Raw genomic sequence first — 20,160 nt, 5'->3', positions numbered from 1 at the left:
ATTTCAAAGTGTTAATACTTTTCATTTTTATATTTTTTCTTTATGAAAAAAACAATATTCTGAACCCGTTACGCGGATTCCAATTGCTATGGGAAAAAAAAAAGTTTGGGATTCCATTTTCAACAACTCAAATTTCTATGAATCTGTATATCAATATATTTGCTTGACAATTATCAGCAAAGTACTTGTTTGGTTTATGTTTTTTCAATAGTTTCAATTGGCAATCTAAGAAAAAAAATAATAGAAAAGCTATCTACCACTTTTTTTTGTGTCATTTCTGGTTTTCTAATAAAAGTGTAGCGGGTCACGTGAGAGGATATATACATCTGTATAGGAATAGGAGGTGAGTATTCATCTTCTTCCTCTTTCCACAGTTGGCTATGGAAGATAACAACAGCCAGGCTTCATCTCCTGCTTCAACAACCGAAGGAAAACCAATACGATGCAAAGGTCTCTCATCTTCCCTCCATTTCTCAATCTTTACTTCTCAGAAATTGTTCAATTCAGATTTGATTAACATCACAGCGTTTTCTGAATTTCTTTTCGTTGCGAAATTGCAGCCGCGGTTTCTAGAAAAGCCGGTGAGCCATTGGTGATCGAAGAGATAACCGTGGCGCCACCAATGCCCGGTGAGGTGCGAATTCGTGTTATTTGTTCCTCTCTCTGCCACAGTGACGTCACTTTTCGGGAACTCCAGGTTCTTTATTATTATTAATTGCTAATATTAATGTTATTAATTGGTAATTTTATTAGTAATAATACATACACACTTGTTTATTTTTTAGTATAAAAAATTATTTTTATTTATTTTGTAAGAAATTTAATAATTAAAAAAATAATTATTTAAAAATAATTTTGATTAAAGGATTAAATTTAAAGAAAATAACATCAAATTCATAAAATAATTATTTTAATTTAAAAATGTTTATTTCAAGAGTAACATTGAAAAATATAAATGTAAAATTCCTTTTATACATAGATGAGAAGATGCAAATAAAAAAAAAAGTAACATAGAATTAGAGACGGAATTCCACCATTTAAAAGAAAATAAAATATATACAATTTGAGTTACTTTTAATTTGAATTATTTATTATGATTTAAATTATTAAATTATGATTTTTTGTTTTAGTAAAGTATTTTAATTATTATTAAATAATATTTGATAATTTGAATGTTCGTAATATTATTATATGATTTTTTTGTTTATTTTACTTTTTTTTTTCTTTTGAAGGTTCCTCCTGCCATTTTTCCAAGGATTCTGGGTCATGAGGCAACTGGGTGAGTTTCTACAGTTTTGTCAATTTTGTAATGGTTTTATTTACTGAAAATTTATCTTTTTTTCTTCAAAAACATGTTACTAAATAAAATAAGTAATTACTTCTGCAGAAAATCTGAACTAAATGAGCACATTAAAAGATTTTGAATAGAGTAGTTGTTAGTAGATGTGGACGAACTGCATTTTGATATACGCACTTGGGTCCCCATTGTTTAGGCTACGATTCTAACTTAAGAAGTCGTTTAAACATAATATACGTATAAAACTGACATGCAAGATAAGTATTGTTTCTACGATATGATTTTATTTTAACGTTTAAAGTAAAAATTTATCTTTATAATATAATCATGTAATTATTTTATAAGTTTTTAATTAATTAAATTAATGATTTTAATTAAATAAATTAAAATAATTATTAAATTACATATTATTTTTCCAATATATTTAATAGTTAAAATTTAATTTGTAATTATTAATAATTTAAATTACAATATTATTTCAAATTTTTATCTTGAAATAATATAATATAAAAAAATTATTTTTTTAAATTATTTTTTATTTTAATTTTTAATTAAAAAAAGTGAGTCAACATGGTAAATTCAGGTCAGAACATTTTGCGAATTATGAAAACATAAACAATAAATAAAAACAATGAAATGAATGAGGAATATCTAAAAGATATGAATAAATTATGTGAATATTTAATAAGTTAAAAACCACTTAAGAAAGAGAATAAAGATTTGTGTCACTAAATAAAGTAATATTGATTACCGGAAAGAATAATGAAATTAAGTTTCTTAAGTTACTTAAAATTATGAGTGTTTTAGTTACTTAAAACATGAGTCTGAGTATGAAAATGAGTATAAAGATGGGACAAGGACGAAGAGAGATGAAAATTACCTATACTCATACATAATTTAAAATATCATGTACTACTCGTACATATGTTAAATTAGTATAAAAATTTCTGTTAAAATCGAGACAAATTTAATGAATATTTATCTCTCATCCCTACTGTGCAGATGACACAATAGAATGAATAGATTTAGTTAAGAAAGTATATTGAAAAGAAAGAAACTAATAGGACATACGAGAAATTGTGGATGCTTAGAAAACAGAGTCATTCATTGAAAGATTGAAGGGTTGGCAGATGATGAAGTGTTTCAAGAGATTTTGATAAGTTTTGATATGATGACAGGGTTGTGGAAAGTGTAGGGAAGGATGTAAGTGAACTTAAAAAAGGTGATGTGGTTATTCCAGTTATCCTACCAGAATGTGGGGAGTGCATAGATTGCAAATCAAGCAAGAGCAACCGTTGTACTAATTTCCCTTTCAAGGTGTCTCCCTGGATGCCTCGACATGGTAGCTCTAGGTTCACCGACAAGAATGGAGAGATCATATACCATTTTTTGTTTATTTCAAGCTTCAGTGAGTACACTGTGGTGGACATTGCCAATATTATCAAGATTGATCCACACATTCCCCCTGACAGGGCATGCCTTCTTGGATGTGGTGTTTCAACAGGCAAGCTTCTTTAACAATTAGTTTTCACAAACAAAATCTAACAAATATTTTAAACACATGTTTTATCAGCAGTTGAAATTTATTGGATTAAGACTGTAATTTTTTTATTATACTAAACAAAATATCTCAATATTTGTTGTACTAAACCAATTGTTAGTTTTTAAGCTGAAACTAACAAAGTTATCTTATGTTACCAAATCACACCGTTGTTTTAATCAATGTTATAAAATTGTGCTTCCATATGTAGGGGTAGGTGCTGCTTGGAGAACTGCTGGTGTGGAACCAGGGTCTACAGTAGCCATTTTTGGGCTGGGATCTATTGGATTAGCAGTATGAATTCTTTCAACAATGTTTTCTTTTGTTTGTAACTTCTGTTTCTGTGCTAAAATGCTTGTTGCAATTCGTTTGCTTCATAGGTTGCAGAGGGAGCAAGACTTTGTGGAGCAACTAGGATTATAGGTGTTGATGTCTATCCAGAAAAATTTGAAATTGGTAATGCACTGTTTGTTTAGTAACATCATAGTAACCATTATATTGTTATTCAAGCATGAATTCTGAATTTTATGGTTTGTTTTTCTCTTTCAATCAGGAAAAAAATTTGGTGTCACAGACTTTGTCCATGCAAGAGAATGTGAGGACAAACCTGTGAGCCAGGTCTAACCTCTTGGAGACATCAATCTTTTTTGTTGAAATTCCTTTCTCTTTGCATGTGATGAAATGAAAAGATTAAAACAACTTTCATTGATGTAAGTTCAATGTCTTCACTATTTGAATGCCATTGTATTGAAATGTGGGTGCTAAGCAGGTTATCATAGAGATGACTGGTGGGGGAGCAGATTATTGCTTCGAATGTGTTGGCATGGCATCAGTGGTGCATGAAGCGTATGCTTCTTGTAGAAAGGTACATGCTACACTGTCAAAATTTCCCAACACTCATGAGCTCCACAAATCTATACTTGATGAAAGCATGAGTTGCAAGCTGATGATTTTGTGTTCAGGGTTGGGGAAAAACAATTGTTTTAGGAGTGGACAAACCAGGAGCCAGGATAAATATCAGTTCCCATGAGGTCCTTCATGACGGCAAGTGCCTCATGGGATCCTTGTTTGGAGGTCTCAAACCCAAGTCTCATGTCCCTATTCTCCTTAAACGTTACGTGGACAAGGTAAATTATGCAATTACTTTTATTTCACTTTTCAACAACGCTGTCTGTCCCATCAAGATTAAGATATACGTATTAGACTTGTAGAAATAATTATGTAAAATTTGTAATGAAAAAATTATTAAATATCAAACTTTTGCGACATCTCTAGTCTATTAACTTTTGCCCCATGTTTTTATAGGAATTGCAGTTGGATGAATTTGTCACTCATGAGGTGGAGTTTAAGGACATCAACAAGGCTTTTGATTTATTGAGTACAGGAAAGTGTCTTCGATGTGTGATTTGGATGGATAAGTGAGTACATTGTTAAGTATTCCTAGTCCTTGATGATGATATGCAACATGAAACATTTATTCCTAGCTCTTTTGTATTTGATAAAACATATTCAATAAAACAGAGCTTCTATTTTACTGCACTGCAAATGCACTTGAAGCACCAGTGAAGTAACTAATAGGGGAGGTAATGGTGATCCTTGTTGCTCCAAAGTGTCTTAGTCTGTACACTCCAGAAACAGCACCATCTGGTATTTCCCATTCGATTGTAGCTAACCCATGCAAGGAACTATTATCTACTTTCCACTTGAAAAACAAGCTTAAATCATCATCATCATACGTAGCAATCCATCTTTTCCCTTGCAGCCTCTCCACTGCAGCAAATGTGCCTTCTGTGAGAAGATCATATCTTGGATTAGCACTCCAGAATGTAGCACTTGGTGTATCTCCCTTCCTAAAATACCCTCTTTCTGGAAATGCTATGTCTTCTTTTATGTCACCAAATTCGATTCCTTCTGGAGGTGAGTCTCCAAACGGACCATCTAATAGACTTATTTGTACAGATGAGAGATCTGGTGGAGAGGGACCTTTTATAGTGATGTTCTGTCCTTCAGCCATTGCTTCTGCTAGTTTCTTAAATTCTTGGATGTATGCTGACAATGTGTGAGGACCATACAGTGTTGAAGCAGCCTGAAATTATATAATTAATTAGCAATAATTTAGATATAGTTTGTCTCAAAGATAAAGCCCAAAACCTGTGGTAGTACGTGGTGTTTGTTTGCTTGTGCCTGATTATGGTATAATTTCAGGTTAATAAAGAACAAGTACTTTGACTAAGTAGATATTATACAAGTGTTCCCAATAGTCCACATTCTTAGAAGTGAAAGTGAAAGGCAGTTTAAATACTCTTTTATCTCCTTCCACCCTCCGAATCTTTTAGAAACAAAACCATGATGAAGTTCAAGGTTCCAAAGCGGACAATACCTCTGACGAACAAACTTGGATGGAAACAATAGGCTTAACTAATTTAGGTTGTTACCACTCATGAAATTTAAGATAGATATTCCTTCACATCAATTGCTTCTATCAAAGATAAATATCTAGTAAGTTTTGGTAACTTGATGAATTGGCAATCCAACTCTATTCATCATACCTCGTAGCGTTGGTGCTGATATTCTTCAAAAGTAGCAATGTACTGTGAGTAAGCATTTGTAAGTCCAGCTATAACCACATGTGTTTTGTCATTAAATTCTCCATTGCTGCTAGATATTAATGTCTCTTTCACTGCCTCCCTTAGCCTTCTGCCAGCCATTGTTGTAAACTCTGTAATACTCAAGAGTTAGAGCGTGTGTTTGTGTTTCATTATGTGCTTAACAATTATGTAGATCATCTTGAAGCCTGTATTCATATAAAAGAGCAAAGCTTGTTTGGATACATTTTTCCTAACTACTTACGAGGAAAAAGTAACAAGAAAAACTGAAATAAACTAAGTCGTTACATAAGGTCAACTTTTGGAAGAGTTGTATTAGTTTTAGCCAATTAAAACCCAAATTTTGGTTCCTATTGAATCTCAGATTTAACAATTAAAGATTACAAACCTCCTGGTACAGAAAGAATGATCAACTTTCCCAATCTTAAGATTTGAATTGGAAGAATTGCTGGCTGTACCAACATCCAAAACATTCTTGATCAGTACTTTACTATGCAGATTGTTGTTACCCTTATTCACAAAAATGGCTGACAAGTAGTCTTACCGCCCAAGCATAAGGATCAAACATTTCGCCAGTGCTCAGCAAAACTGGCTTTGGGTTTTGGCAGTCTACTTGATATTGACTTGGTTCTTTCAGGAAATCCCTTAAATTCTTCCAAAACGGATTAATCTGAATGAACAAACGGTTCTTATTTAATAGCACATTGGCAAAAAAAAAATCAAGAATAAACGGGGAGGTTTCTAAGTGCTGGCTAAATCTACTTAAAAAGTGAGTCATAAATTATACAATTAAGATATAAAGTTATCTGTATTCACATTCACTTAAAAGTGTCATGTAACTTTAAAAACTTTACATTACCTTTTTGGGTTTTAATCTTAACTATATATGGTAATATCAAATGGTTACTATTTGATTTTCATTCTTACATTTTGAAAAAGAATAATTCATTTGATATGTCACATAAGTATTTTAATACCCATTTGAATTCACAACAAAATTATTTAGCATTAAGTTGTTCACTTTGCTCCTTTAGATCTTCAACAAGATTCAAAATATTTTTATAATAATTTTGTTGCTTCGTAACATTGAATTAAATAGAACTAATTGTCATGCTATAATTTTGCAATACCTCAAAAATGTTCTTTGGTTGCAAATTTTTAAGAACCTTATTCTCTTTCAATTTTTTATTAAGCTTATTATGCTATATCTTTATAGATTCCTTGTCACAACTAATTTTAAAGACCTTCGATTATGGTAACTCTGATCTCATTTGTTTCAGTTATGTTTTTGTAGTTATTTTTTAAGAAACTAAAGAATAGACTCTAACGATGGCGAATTTTTTCATTGTTGGACTTTACCTTTGGTATATGTTATAGGGACACGGACACCTTTCATACTTCCCTCGATTATAAGAAACCATTGGTATCAGTGGCTTGCAAAAGCATTCACAGATTTTGTCACTGTTATCATGTAAAAAACCTTGTTCTCTTCTAGAAAGGATATTTAATTCAGGAAGACAAACTAAGATTTTTTCCACCACAACGTCATACATGTTACCACCTTTAAAATTCGATTAGTGAAGTATTTAATAGATTAACTTTCCTTCATTATAATTGCTTCAAACTCTCTTCACAAATTTGAAACTAACATCATTTTTATTCTGTCACTTCCTTCAAACCTCATTAACCTATCTCAAGCTTTCTTAGTAGTTTTCAGAGTAACAATCTTAAGGAATATTAAGGAAAATATAATCATGTAAAGTTATTTGTATAATGGTAAGTGCTCTTCTTTCCTCATTTTGACTTTTGAGTTTTGCTAAAATTATCTTTTCAAGCAATGGAGTGAGTACTAACATCTTCCCCTACATACTACAGCCTTTAAGCTCTCAAGTAAGTCCGCAAGCAATCATAGATGAAAGTTCTCACTAGAAACCTAGTAACTAATGATATTCGATTCAAACATATCCTAGATTTTTTTTAATATGTATATACATATATAAAAAAGACACTTACCTTTAAATCTCCTTGTTGAAACCCAAAAGCACCTGGCCCATCTGTAGTGCCTGCTGCAAAACCAGGGCCAAGTGCTGCAGGGCAAGTTTTAACCACCTTATTACTGTCCAATTCAACTTCAATGTCTGTGAAGTTCAGGTACACATGGAGGTACTCAATCTTCCCTGTCACTTCCTCTGAAGCTGACTCAAACAATTCCATAGCACTTTTGAATTGTCTTTCACCTATGATCTTGGTACTTAATATTTCATCTGGGTACCTACTCCATGCAAACTTGTAAGCAGAACATTTTCTACAAGGATAGGACCAATCACACAGTAGATGTCACAAATTTTGAAAATTATTGGACACTATTTATTTGTAATACAACATATAAGAACTTCTCATGTTAAGTCTACATTACAGTCTTCAAGTCCTAGTAAAATGTTGTATAATATAGCAAGAAATATTTGAAGTATTCATGTAGAGTGTAACATTAATTTGGTAAATTCATGGAAAGACATAATTTTCTATTTAAAAGTTTGGTTTTCATGAAAAACAAACATTTATAGATCTCATATTTGATTAGAGAGATTCATTACCCAGGTCCCCTGCCTACACAAAGTTTGTCATTGCCATTGCACGAAGAATGGTTGAAATCACAAGGCTTTCCAGTGTCAATGCAAAATGCTCCTAAAACATTTGGTGAGACATCTCCAACATTTGATTGGCAAAATGCTCCAACAAATAAGGATCCATCATTCTTCCTCACCTTGGATGCTTCGTTTGCTTGTTTGCTGCAGCCTTTTCCTCCTGTGGCCTTAATTGATTGTGCCATCTTCATTAGTTGCCCAACATCTGCATCATGCATTAGTAACAATTCAAGCAACAACTCGAGAAATTTATATGAATCACTGCATTAGTAACACTTGCTGAATTAATGCTGTAAAGGATAGTTTTAAAATATACGTTGTTCATAACTATTATTTTTCTATTTAAAACTACCTTTTAAGAAAAAAAAAAAAAACTATTTTTTCAGATTGTAGTGCCTTAACCCCTGTATTTTACAAACTAGGTTGGTTTTAAACTTTTTTCCATAGTTTTAGTACCTTACTTTTAAATTATTAGAAATTTTATTCTTGTATTTTATATAATCAACAATTTTAGTTTATATATATATATATATATATATATAATTAATGATTGTCACTTATTTTGACAATTTTTAATGGTTTTATATGTTGAGTTAGTATAGTTAATTCAGATACTTTGTAAGATCAACCTATATAAGGCATGTACAATTTTACACATAAAATAAAAATATAATATACATAATTTCTAATTTCTTTTTCTTGTTTTCCCTCTTGTTGGATGTAACGGCTTATTATATTATCTATTTATAAATGCATAACCATATGTGTTTATATGCATCAGGATTCATTCTACGTCTTTTTTTTTTTTTTTCTATTATAACATGGTACTCACAGTGTCAATTTTCTCTTTTCAAAAACTTTGTTAGATTCAACATAGTTTATAGGTTTTTGTTTCATCCTTTATTTCTACCACAAATCAGTTTGGTGTCCTTGCCAAATTGCAACCATCATCGTTGTCAAAGTCACTACCACAATATCCGCTACGACAACAGTCATGTACACCGGTGTTGGTGCAGCCGTTGACGACACCAAGATCTTGCTAGCCTTGGCACGCGACAGTTGTCCTACAATAATGGCAACAATTGGAGCTTTAACAGACCTCCACACTCCATTTCAATACTCACTATCGCCATCTGACTCGTCTCAACGCTCTATTTCTATATTTGAAACTTTTATTATGATCAAGTATCATCGGAATATGTCACTATTTTTTTAGATTTATTCCATATCCTGGTAAATATTTTTTCTCTATATAAGTACCTATAGCCTCTTATGTTGTTTCAAGACAATCTACTATCTTTAACAAATTTATCAAATGGTATAATGATTATTAGAACTCTGACAAACTTCCACACTCCATTTCAATACTCACCATTGTCATCTGACTCGTCTCAACGCCCTCTTTCTATATGTGCAACTTTTGTTATGATCGAGCCAATTGAAGTACTTGCACTATGTGAGTACAGGTGTTTCATATATTTTGTTAATGAGTTTATAGGAAAAATTTGGGGTTTTTTTTTCATTAGTAGGAAGAATGATGCTTTCATAGTGTTTAACGGGTGGAAGAAATAGGTAGTGAAAGAAAGAGATCAATGTATCAGTTTCTAAGAATTGATGGAAAAGGATAGTTTACATATGCTAAATTTGAAGACTTTTGTTGTGAAAAGGTATCATACATGGGGTTATATCTACATATACTCCTCAACATAATGGGTTTGTTGAAAGGAGGAATATATCAATGCTTAACATGCTGAAAATCATGTTAAAAGGGAAGTTAGTTCCATCAAAATTCTTAAGTAAAGCTATAATGGAAATAGCTCATATTTTGAACAAATGTCCTACCAAGAAGCTCAAAACATGACACTTGAACAAAAGTGGTTTGGGAAGAAGCCTAGTGGTGATCATTTTAGGATATTTGGTTCACTTTGTTATGAGCATGTACCAGATAAAAAAAGGAAGAAATGGAATAACAAAGTTGAACCAATGCTACTAGTTGGTTATCATTCAACTAGTGGGTATAGGGTGTAAAATCCTGATATTAAAGGAGTAGTAGTGAGTAGAGATGTCAATTGTGTTGAGAATGAAATTTGGTAGTGGAAAGCTACCAAAGAAAATTCTATAATTTTAAATAACTTGCCACTAATTGATGAATCGAAGGATGATCTATAAAATGAACTTGGTGTTGAAGAAACAAATCCTACAGTGCGTAGTTCTCAAAGAGAACTAGAATCGAAAATGTTAGACATGGTGATTATTGAACTTGTCTGATAATGCAATAAATGAAGAATGAGATTTGGTTCACTTAGACTCACTACAGAAGCTAAGACAATAGATTTTAGTGAAGCAGTGAAGAGTGAAGTGTGAAGAAAGAGTATGAAAAAAGAGTTATAAGTCATAGAGAAAAATCATACTTTGGGAATTGAAGGGTTTACCTCCAAAGATACAAGACCAAGTTAGTGACAAAAGATTTTTACACAAAAACAAGTGTTGATTATCATGATGTGTTTATCAGTAGCCAGATTGGAAGAGGAGTAAAGTCCTACTAGTTGGATATGAAATATGCTTTTCTCGATAGATCTTTGGAGGAGGAGGTATATGTAGAGCAACCACCTTATCTTATATTCTAAAAGGAAAACAGGAGAGGTATACAAAATGAAGCGAAAAGTGTAAGATACCTGGTACTGTGGAGTTGGTGTTTGAAGATGTGTTTTGAGAAGCAAACCAATCTTCAAAAAGTCTAGCTGCAACACCCTTGTTATCTCCACTAATAAGTTTGTTTCTATTGCTCATGGAGGTTCCATGTGTTGCAAACCAAGTAAATGCTCCTATACTTTCACCACTTTCTCCATCCACAAACCTCAAAACACTCATTTCTGTGTCAACATTTGAGGGATATCTTGCTCTCTCATCTGCAGGGTTCTGCAAATATGCACTTGGACTCCTGTTTATGCCTGCATCCTTCACTTCTCCTGTATGAAACAACAAAACCAACATGCTACAATTTCAACAAAAACCTATCTTCTGTGTTTCACTATAGTGTGTGAGGGACAAACACTATGATAGGGTCAAAAACATTTAAATAATATTATTTTTATTTTTTTATTAATAATATTTTTTATTTCATAAAAACATATTCTGTATTTTAATTTTTTAACTAATAAATTATAATTTAAATACTAAAAAATACTATCAAAAACTTTTTCAAATATTATTATAATTTTTTTTTCTTATGTATTAATCAAAATATTAAAAACAATTCAAAAAAAAAATTGTCATACTTTTTAAAATAATATTGAGATATATATAAAATTACAGAAAAAAGAGTAGCAAATTTTAAAGAGTAAACAAGTTAAAAATATTATTTTTAATGCATTAATTAAATTATTAAAAAATATATGATTACATAAATATTTAAGAAAAAATGAAAAAAATTTAAAAAGTAATTAATCAAATTAATAAAAAATGAAAGAAATCATGTTTTTGAAACATGATTTTAAACGAATAATGTAGAACCTGACTTTTAGTTTGTAAAAATCGTCTTATAGACACTGGATTTCCATTTGCTGTTTCTTTTAATAGAAATCGTATTTTTTTTCACTAAAAATTTATATATTACATGAAATTCTTTTTAAAATTTGTTAAAAAAAATTGTAAGAATTTTTCGGTCATTTCTCTTGAGAATCTTAGTTAACAAATATTTGTTCGTGAATAATTATTTTCTATGAAATTATAAAATTTGTAAGTATATTTTACAAAATTTATTGTAAAAAATATTTTATATAAAATATTTTGCAAAAACATTGCTAGCAATTTCTTGTAATTTTTTTTCATAACAAAATTTTGTAAGTATTTTTAAAAAAAATTAAAATAAAATTTACAGAAAATATGAATATTTCAATAGTCTTCTAAATTTTTACCTTCCCCATTCTTTTGCTTTACATTTTTTATGTTTCTTTTTTGGTTAAAATACCTTTTTGGTCTCAATTTTCGTAAGTTTTATCAAATAAGTCCTAATTTTTGTGTTGTGTTCAAATAGGTCTCAATTTTCATCAATTTTGTTCAATTTGGTCTTTTTTTGTAACACCGTTTAAATCATTAACAGCCATGAACAATCACTGTCACATGTCACTTCGTGATTTTTTGAATTTTTTATCTTTTTGAATTTTTTTTTATTTTTTTTGTTTTGAATTCTTTTTTTGAAGTTTTTTAAAATGTTCATGTGTCAACCCAAACGCGTGCCACATGTCAAAGTCAATGTTCTATATTTAATTCAGTCCCTATATTTGTTAGTTTTGTTCAATTTATTGACATGTGGACATTTAAAAAAATTTAAAAAATTTAAAAAAATTTAAAAACAATCAAAAAAAAATAAAAAAAAAACCACGAAGTGACATGTGGCAGACACTGTTCATGGTTGTTAATGATTTAAACGGTGTTAGCAAAGAAGACCCAATTGAACCAAATTGACGAAAATTGGAACCTATTTGTACAGAAAACCAAAATTATGCCTTATTTGATAAAACTTGACAAAAATTGGGACCAAAAAGGTATTTTAACCTTTTTTTATATTTTTTAATAATTTAATTGATTCATTAAAAATAAATAAAAATTATAAACTTCTATTAGTATTTTAAAATATATGATAATATTTTATTAATTAAATTTTAATTTATTAATTAAAAAATAAAATACAGATTATGTTTGTGTGAAATAAAAAATCAAATTTTAATATAAAATAAAAAAATTGAAAAGGATGAAATTTGTAGTTCATACGAATTTACTAAAAACAAAAATAAAAATAAAAAAGTAAAAGTCGTATGTATGTTAATATGTAAGTCGTTATTTGTTATTTTGGTAACACCATTTATTTAAAGTCGTGTTTCATTTTAAAGTCATGTTTTTACCCAATTTTTATAAATTTTAAAAATTTGTTCATGTTGTGAATTAAAATTTACGGCCATTTTCGTCAATTAACCTAGGAATTGATGTATTTTGATAGAATTAGATTCTGTTTACTTGGATGCCAAAAAGAATGAAAAATAATGTGTAAAAGAAATGTTTAAGGTTCCAGATATAATTACATCAAGTAACTAATCACTTATTTGTCACCGCATATTTTTTATAAAAATATAAAATTTATGGAAATGGTGGTTAAAATTATCGAAGTGCAATAAGAAGCTGCCATGATTAATGTGTTACCTATATTCATATATACAGAACCAGGCTTGAGATTGTTGTGAGCTTGAATAATGCTTTCTTCAATTGCATCTGCAATCACATCAAATGACTGTTTCACAAAACCAAGAGAAGTCACAGAGTAAACCAAATATTGCAGGTAACCACCAGGGCCACCATGTGTGTGAGTCCCACTTATTGCTACATTTTCTTCACTGTACAAATTTCCAAACCTTCAAAAAATTAACAATGAAAATGAGTTATTTATTTCCTTAAAAAAAATATAAAGAAAAATCTGTTTCTATTTCAGTGCCCTTTATTAAGGGGTTGAAATGATGTACCTGTAACTTGTACTTCATTTAAAGAACTTATGAATAATTTTATGTATTTATTGATTGATTCATCTTGTGTTCATTTGAAACAGAATTTGTGATATGTGATACAAGTCCCGTAGGAGTACTTTAAAATAAATGTGACGTTATAATGAAAACACACGTCAATTTCTTAAAAAGCATTTTAAGATAGATTTAGTTTTATAAATACTGTTAATTAAGGATGAAATAAGACAAGTAATTTGGAACATGAGTTGCATAAGGCTTTAAAAGTTTTCTAGGCTCACTTTTTTTTTTATAATTTAGTTAACCTTATTTTTAAACTTGAGTTACTTTTAAATTAAATTTAAAATATGAGCTAAAATAAAAGAATAAGGTTCTTTTATCAGAAAAGATTTTTTGTAACTAAAATCTGTAAAAGAAATTGTTCTATTCGAAACAAGTACGTCAAATAAAAAGAATAATAATTAAATCTACTTTTACATTTCTAAAATAATATAGAAATGTTCCTAAATAAATTATAATGTATTTTATCCTCGTATTATATAGAAATGTTCCTAAATTACTTGTTTTACCTTCAATTTACTATGGACTTCACTTATTTTCTGTAATAAAAGGTTTAATATCAAGGGTATGTCTTGGAGTAAATTTTGTATTATTTTATTTTTAATTGAAAGTAACTTAATCTCTTTCATTGTTGGTTCTTGACAAATTCAGTATTTGTTTTTTTATATATAGTGGGGTAATAGCGTAACTTCATTTGGTTATACAATCATACCTAAATAGTGTATATTTGTGGCCAAAATTTTGTGCTCTCAGCCTTCAAATTGGTAGACCTAATCGAATTAATGAGCAGTTAAGTGTTACTTACTATGATGATGCAACTAATGAAGTAATGTAGCCGAACTTGGTGTATAAAGTGAGTCCAAATTAGGTAATACCTTGAATTAAGTCTCTCGAGCACCTTGATAGTTAGAAGCTGAGAGGCCATGCCAGCATCAAGATTAACAAAAACAAACCTAGGGCCATCAGGACTCTCACCCACAATGAAAGTTCTTGCCCTTAGCCTGAAATGAATACCAGCTGTGTTCTGCTCCAAGTTGGCATAACCCATCATGTTCACATCAGCAGCAGGACCAGTCATGTCATAGCTTCCAACTCCAATCAAGTACTCCCCATGGCATGACCAACCACACACCAACAAACCCAATACAACAATTACATGGTTTTCCATCATTTTACTACTACCAACTAGTTCGATCGGGTTCATGTTAGTTTTCTTATATGCATGATTAGTAGGTAAGAATTTCTTGGATTTAGAGTGCTCTAGCTATATATTTTTGTTCCTTTTGCTTATGCTAAGTTTTTATGTTGGCACTAAGTGGTCCTACTTAGATAACGACAAATAGGGAAGTGAGATTCAAGGCATTCTTTGTCTCTTGCCATGGGACTTGTATGAACTAAGCCGGATGAGCATGTGTACAAGAAGCTATTGAAGTGGGAAATAAATGTATATAATTTTGACATTTTTCATACTTCATGGAAGTACAACCCTTATCTTAGTTATTCATTTACTATTTTATTATTAAGATTAAAGTGTACCAACACCGCGTGTACTATAACAAAAAGAAGAGAGATAAACTAATTCTGCTATTTATAAAACTAACTAATACAACAATCAATCAAGAACCAAGCGCTAACATCTTGCCTTGATAGCTTGAGTGTGAATATCTTCCCTATCAGCATGGTCAGTTTATGGAAAAACTTAGAACAATAAATGAACATAACTGAAACATCAGTATATGAGCAATTTTATTGCTGTTGTGAACCTGAAGTTGATGTTCCAGTTTCAGCCGGGGCAGTTGCTGCCTGTCCAGACCCTGGTTGTATAGAATGCTGATAAGGATGATTTGCTGCTGATGGCTGTGATGGAGGCCCTGCAGCATTGTATGGAGGTGGATACTGATGATGGTGATAAGGAGGAGCTGGAGGCATAAAACCATATGGAGGATAATACTGATGATGATATTGACCAGGTGGAGGAGGCATCAATGAATGGGGATAATGTTGCATCTGCGGCTTTTCCAAACCAGGCTTGTTCTCCCCTGACCCAGAAGGCCCACCAGGAGGACCGTCTTGGGATGGAATAAGAGCACCCATTCTTTGAGGATCCATTGATGGGTAGTAGCTTCTTTCCTGCTGAGGAGGTGGTGGATTGTTATAATAAACCACTCCTTGGGTTTGGTCCTGGTTCTGCTGCTGTGATATAACTGCCCGAGGCAACAATCCGCTGTGAGCTACAGATGCCTGTTGCCTTGCTTGATCAGAACTGTCAGACTCAGGTTTTGAGGTCTGAGGCCTGCCCCACATCAGCTTTAGCCTTAGGCCCTTAATAACCAATTTGTTGCAGAGTTCTTCTGTTGCTTTCTCTGCACCTTCCCTGGTTGTATATGTTACAAAAGCACAAGCCCGTTGGAGAACCATTTTGATGGATTCAATTTCTCCATGGGCATAGAAGTGATCCCTCAAATCCTGCTCTGTGACCCTAGCATCAAGTCCACCAACATAAAGAGTCTTAATGCTCTCATCCTCAGGAGCCTCCAGAGTGGTCATCTCTCCTGCCTTCCCAAGTAGCTTCAAAGCCACTGGATCATTCACTCTAAATAAAATGAACAATAGGTTAACATGAGACCGAAAAAGAATGATCATGATCATGAAGGCGAGAATAGCCATTCCATTTCACTAAAAAACACACAACAAAATACATGTGTTTGGTTTGGCCACATATAGAAGAAAGCTAAAATTCCAAGTAAATGGCAGTTGGTAACTAGGTAAGAAATAAAATCCCCTCACTTATCCTCAAACGTTAATGTCAAATACCGGTTAACATAGCTCCTACATGCAGAAGAACTATCAAATTGCTTTTGCTGGAATAAAAGTACATGCAAACTTGTTATCTTATCTACGCAGCAGGTCATCACACAGAACCAACATAAAAGAACTAAGTGAATGCCTAATAAACTAACAGAATGAAAAATATGCTTGTGTTGCTTCCCAGTGACAAAGTGACAAACAGAAAAAATAAATTGGAGTAACAATTAAAAGAGAGATCAAGTAAGAAAGTGAAAAGCAAATAAAGTCATTTTCAACCATGCATACCCATAATAACGATCTTTAATATTTTGTTGAGACAACTCCCCAGTAACTGGCATCTCGTGTCGATAAGGGCACTCAGCTCCTCTGGTACATTCACCCCTTATGTAGAAACTGCAAATATGTGCTCGGTTTCTCTTGTAATATGGCGTTGTCCTTTGAAGCTTCATGATAGTATCATTTGGGCGCACTTTACCATAAGAGGATTCATAATCTATACCAGCTCTAGCCTGCACCATCCATTAATTCTTAGTAAAAAGATCCCAATCAAGTAATGATTAAAGAGAAGTAAAAAATAGTACAGATTTTTTTTAAAAAAAATAATAATGAAAATTTGAAATTTTCATTTCACAGCTCCTGTCAAACGATGTGTGAGAAAATCGGAGTTCTATGATTGAAGAATTCTTCATTCGAAATAAAAAGAAAAAAAAAAGCCACAATATTACAAAAACCATGCAAGTCACAAAAACAACAATTCACTCACAACTACACATAGATTGACCCTAAACTAATTATTCCTATGATTTTTTTAAGGAAAATATTGACTAGGATCAGAAAAGGTAGATAATTTCAGGCAGAAACTACACAAAACTGGAATTCAAATAAACCGGCTCAGAGTTTAAAAACTGTTAGAGTTGGAACATATGCACTAGTATAGCCAACCAGATAAAAAGAGGTAGCTAAAAAAGTTTCTGCATGACACAGAAGAGCACACCCAGATTTTGAGCAAGTGCAAGGATTAACCTAAACGATCAGGAGAAGGTCATTTTTCATTCAAAACAAGGATAAACATCTAGCGTCTTGATTCTCAAACTAGTTGTAGCATCGAAACACCACTAATTTCTAATCAATGATTAGATTCAACTATAAATATGACCTAACCTAATTTAAGGAAAATATACCTTACGGTCGTGCTCTTCAGCGAAATACTCCCTATTAACATCACTCTTTGGAATGGCATCATTGGAATCAATACTGAGAGCGGTGTCCCGAACTTGAACTGGTAGTCCATATTCAAGGTCCAGAAGGCACACTTGACAGACATTTTTCAATTTACTGCATGTCTGACAGATCTCACTTTTCTTATATCTTGCATCTCGACCAGGTCTCCATCTGAAAACAGTGAATGGCCGTGTACATATCTTGCACTCCTTGTCATAGTCTGCTCTGGTCTGCACCCAGAGATAAACATAACAAAAAACAATTAAACATACAAATGGCCTCCCACAATCTCATCTTCAATAAAACATGCTAAAATCTGAAAATTATCAATTATGCATGTTCATCGACACTCTCAACATGATTTTTCATAGTAAATCAGGAAATCACCAATTTTATATAATGATAGTTTCGAACTACTGTGATTGAAAAAAATTATTGTTCAATACAACCAAATGAAACAAATTAAAATAATTACTTGGTTTAAATCACCAAGGTAGATAGACATGTTTTCCTCAAAAAGTGAGATCCAAATTACCATGTACTTAAGCCGACCCACAACATCGGCTGCAATCCGATTACTCCATCTAAGACATCATCCAATGTGGGAGTTAAAAAGAGTCCTAACGGTTCAGAAACAAAACCATTGTCCTGGCTGACTATCAACAAAGGTTTAAACTTAACACTTGCATCTAGAAATCCCCCATTCTCACAATAACAAAACTGCAAGGCGCAACCTATCCTATAACTATTCCACAAATTCAATATTCAATTCCTAATTGCTGATCACATGAGGATGGTCGATATACCAAATCAAACTCAGTTGTTCCTTCAGCCTTTCAATCCCCAACAAACACACAATAATGACAGTATCATACCAAGGACAAGGGATTCATAATCATATAATCACATAACAATCACTAACCCACTCTATCCCACGAACACAAAACAAAACCAGTCGAATATTTAAAAAAGAGAAGGAGACAAGGAAACAAACCATTCGAACGTATGGACTGTCGCCGAGGCAGGATTCGCAGATAATAGGAAAATCGGAGCGCTCCCAACCGTCGGCTTCGTGGTCTCTGAGCAACCTGTGCGCCATGATTAGGTTAGGGTTTCACAATAACCCCTTCCTCCTTGTGCCAAAATCAAGAAACAATTCAAATATAATATTGTTTGCGTGATTCAAAATCAAAGAAGGAGGAAAGAAGCAATTCAAAATCGAATGAGAGTATGCGTTTGGGTGTTATCCACTCCACCACAGCAAACAGCAAGCGGAGATAAAGAGGGTGGATTATTGTTGAGGTATTTTGTAGGATTTTTTCTTTTAAGTAGAAATCTCAAACATTTTCATAACAAGATATTAAGAGATTTATTTTATTTTTTATCAATTTATTTTCCTTTTAAACTAATATACATATATTATTTTTTTTTATCTTTTTATAATGGCTTAAATATCTTTTTGGTCCTCATTTTCATATAATGTTTAAAATAGTCCTCATTTTTAACGAATGTTTAAAATGATCATCATTTTCGCAATTTGTGTTTTATTTTGTCCTTTTCTGTAACGTCGTTTAAATCATTAACGGAACATTGTACAGGTAGCACGGTTTTAATTAGGGTGTGTTACGTGTGCTGTACATGTGACTAATTAACGTTAATTTTTCAATTTAGGGTAAATTTTGCAATTAGGGAAATTTTTTTATTTTCGTCTTTCTTGAGTTCAGATTTGCAGAGGAAGCAGCTAATACTTGTCATTTCATCATTGGATTGCAGATGCACTCTTCATTTCAATTTTCCAGTTAATCATCATCAACAAGGTAGGTGGGTTCAGGGTTTTCTGGGTTGTGTTTGCTCGTGGGTTAGGGTTTTCGTAATTCTATTTTTGGGTTTGTTTGTCTTTCGATTGTTGTGATGTTCTGCATGGTTTCTAAATTACTTCCATGATTTTGTGTAGTTTGTGTCTATAGGTGGGGTTCAGTGAGGTATTATTTTAGTTGGTTTGTTTGTCGGTTGTCGATGTTGGTGTAATGGTTCCCATTATTTTATTTGTAAAGGAAGAAGATTGGGACCGTAACATACCTATATAATGGGATTGCAGGAAGAAGAAGATTGCAGCAATACCAATTGGGAATGGATGAACAAGATTGCCAAAACTCATCAACTGCCCAAACATTCCCTACCAAAACCCTAGCTCACTTATTTATCCCCATGTTCTGCATGGTTTCTAAATTACTTCCATGATTTTGTGTAGTTTGTGTCTATAGGTGGGGTTCAGTGGGGTATTATTTTAGTTGGTTTGTTTGTCGGTTGTCGATGTTGGTGTAATGGTTCCCATTATTTTATTTGTAAAGGAAGAAGATTGGGACCGTAACATACCTATATAATGGGATTGTAGGAAGAAGAAGATTGCAGCAATACCAATTGGGAATGGATGAACAAGATTGCCAAAACTCACCAACTGCCCAAACAT

At 32.0% G+C, this 20,160-nt stretch overlaps 3 protein-coding genes across 3 annotated transcripts; 1 reads left to right on the top strand and 2 right to left on the bottom strand.

Moving 5' to 3' along the window:
* Nucleotides 1-260: 260 nt before the first annotated feature.
* Nucleotides 261-4,522, top strand: LOC114187869 (alcohol dehydrogenase-like 7). Its single transcript, XM_028076251.1, has 10 exons — nucleotides 261-450; nucleotides 561-697; nucleotides 1,233-1,279; nucleotides 2,476-2,801; nucleotides 3,049-3,131; nucleotides 3,218-3,293; nucleotides 3,391-3,455; nucleotides 3,607-3,702; nucleotides 3,800-3,964; nucleotides 4,143-4,522. Exons 1-10 carry the CDS (start codon nucleotides 381-383, stop codon nucleotides 4,257-4,259), a joined length of 1,182 nt encoding a protein of 393 aa, XP_027932052.1. The 5' UTR covers nucleotides 261-380; the 3' UTR covers nucleotides 4,260-4,522.
* LOC114187870 (neutral ceramidase 2-like) lies at nucleotides 4,366-15,124 on the bottom strand. The gene is made up of 9 exons (XM_028076252.1): nucleotides 14,537-15,124; nucleotides 13,288-13,496; nucleotides 10,764-11,057; nucleotides 8,038-8,293; nucleotides 7,457-7,715; nucleotides 5,988-6,113; nucleotides 5,832-5,895; nucleotides 5,387-5,556; nucleotides 4,366-4,923 (listed from the first exon to the last, which is right to left on the bottom strand). Exons 1-9 carry the CDS (start codon nucleotides 14,863-14,865, stop codon nucleotides 4,369-4,371), a joined length of 2,262 nt encoding a protein of 753 aa, XP_027932053.1. The 5' UTR covers nucleotides 14,866-15,124; the 3' UTR covers nucleotides 4,366-4,368.
* Nucleotides 15,125-15,227: 103 nt separating this feature from the next.
* Nucleotides 15,228-19,003, bottom strand: LOC114187868 (zinc finger CCCH domain-containing protein 40-like). The gene is made up of 4 exons (XM_028076250.1): nucleotides 18,685-19,003; nucleotides 17,651-17,920; nucleotides 16,755-16,978; nucleotides 15,228-16,254 (listed from the first exon to the last, which is right to left on the bottom strand). The coding sequence occupies exons 1-4, from the start codon at nucleotides 18,787-18,789 to the stop codon at nucleotides 15,408-15,410; spliced, it is 1,446 nt and encodes a 481-aa protein (XP_027932051.1). The 5' UTR covers nucleotides 18,790-19,003; the 3' UTR covers nucleotides 15,228-15,407.
* Nucleotides 19,004-20,160: the final 1,157 nt, after the last annotated feature.

The sequence above is a fragment of the Vigna unguiculata genome, chromosome 6 (genome assembly GCF_004118075.2).
Source record: "Vigna unguiculata cultivar IT97K-499-35 chromosome 6, ASM411807v1, whole genome shotgun sequence".
Taxonomy (NCBI): Eukaryota; Viridiplantae; Streptophyta; class Magnoliopsida; order Fabales; family Fabaceae; genus Vigna; species Vigna unguiculata.
The sequence above is the reverse complement of the archived record's forward strand: the minus strand, read 5'-3'. Positions and strand labels throughout refer to the sequence as shown.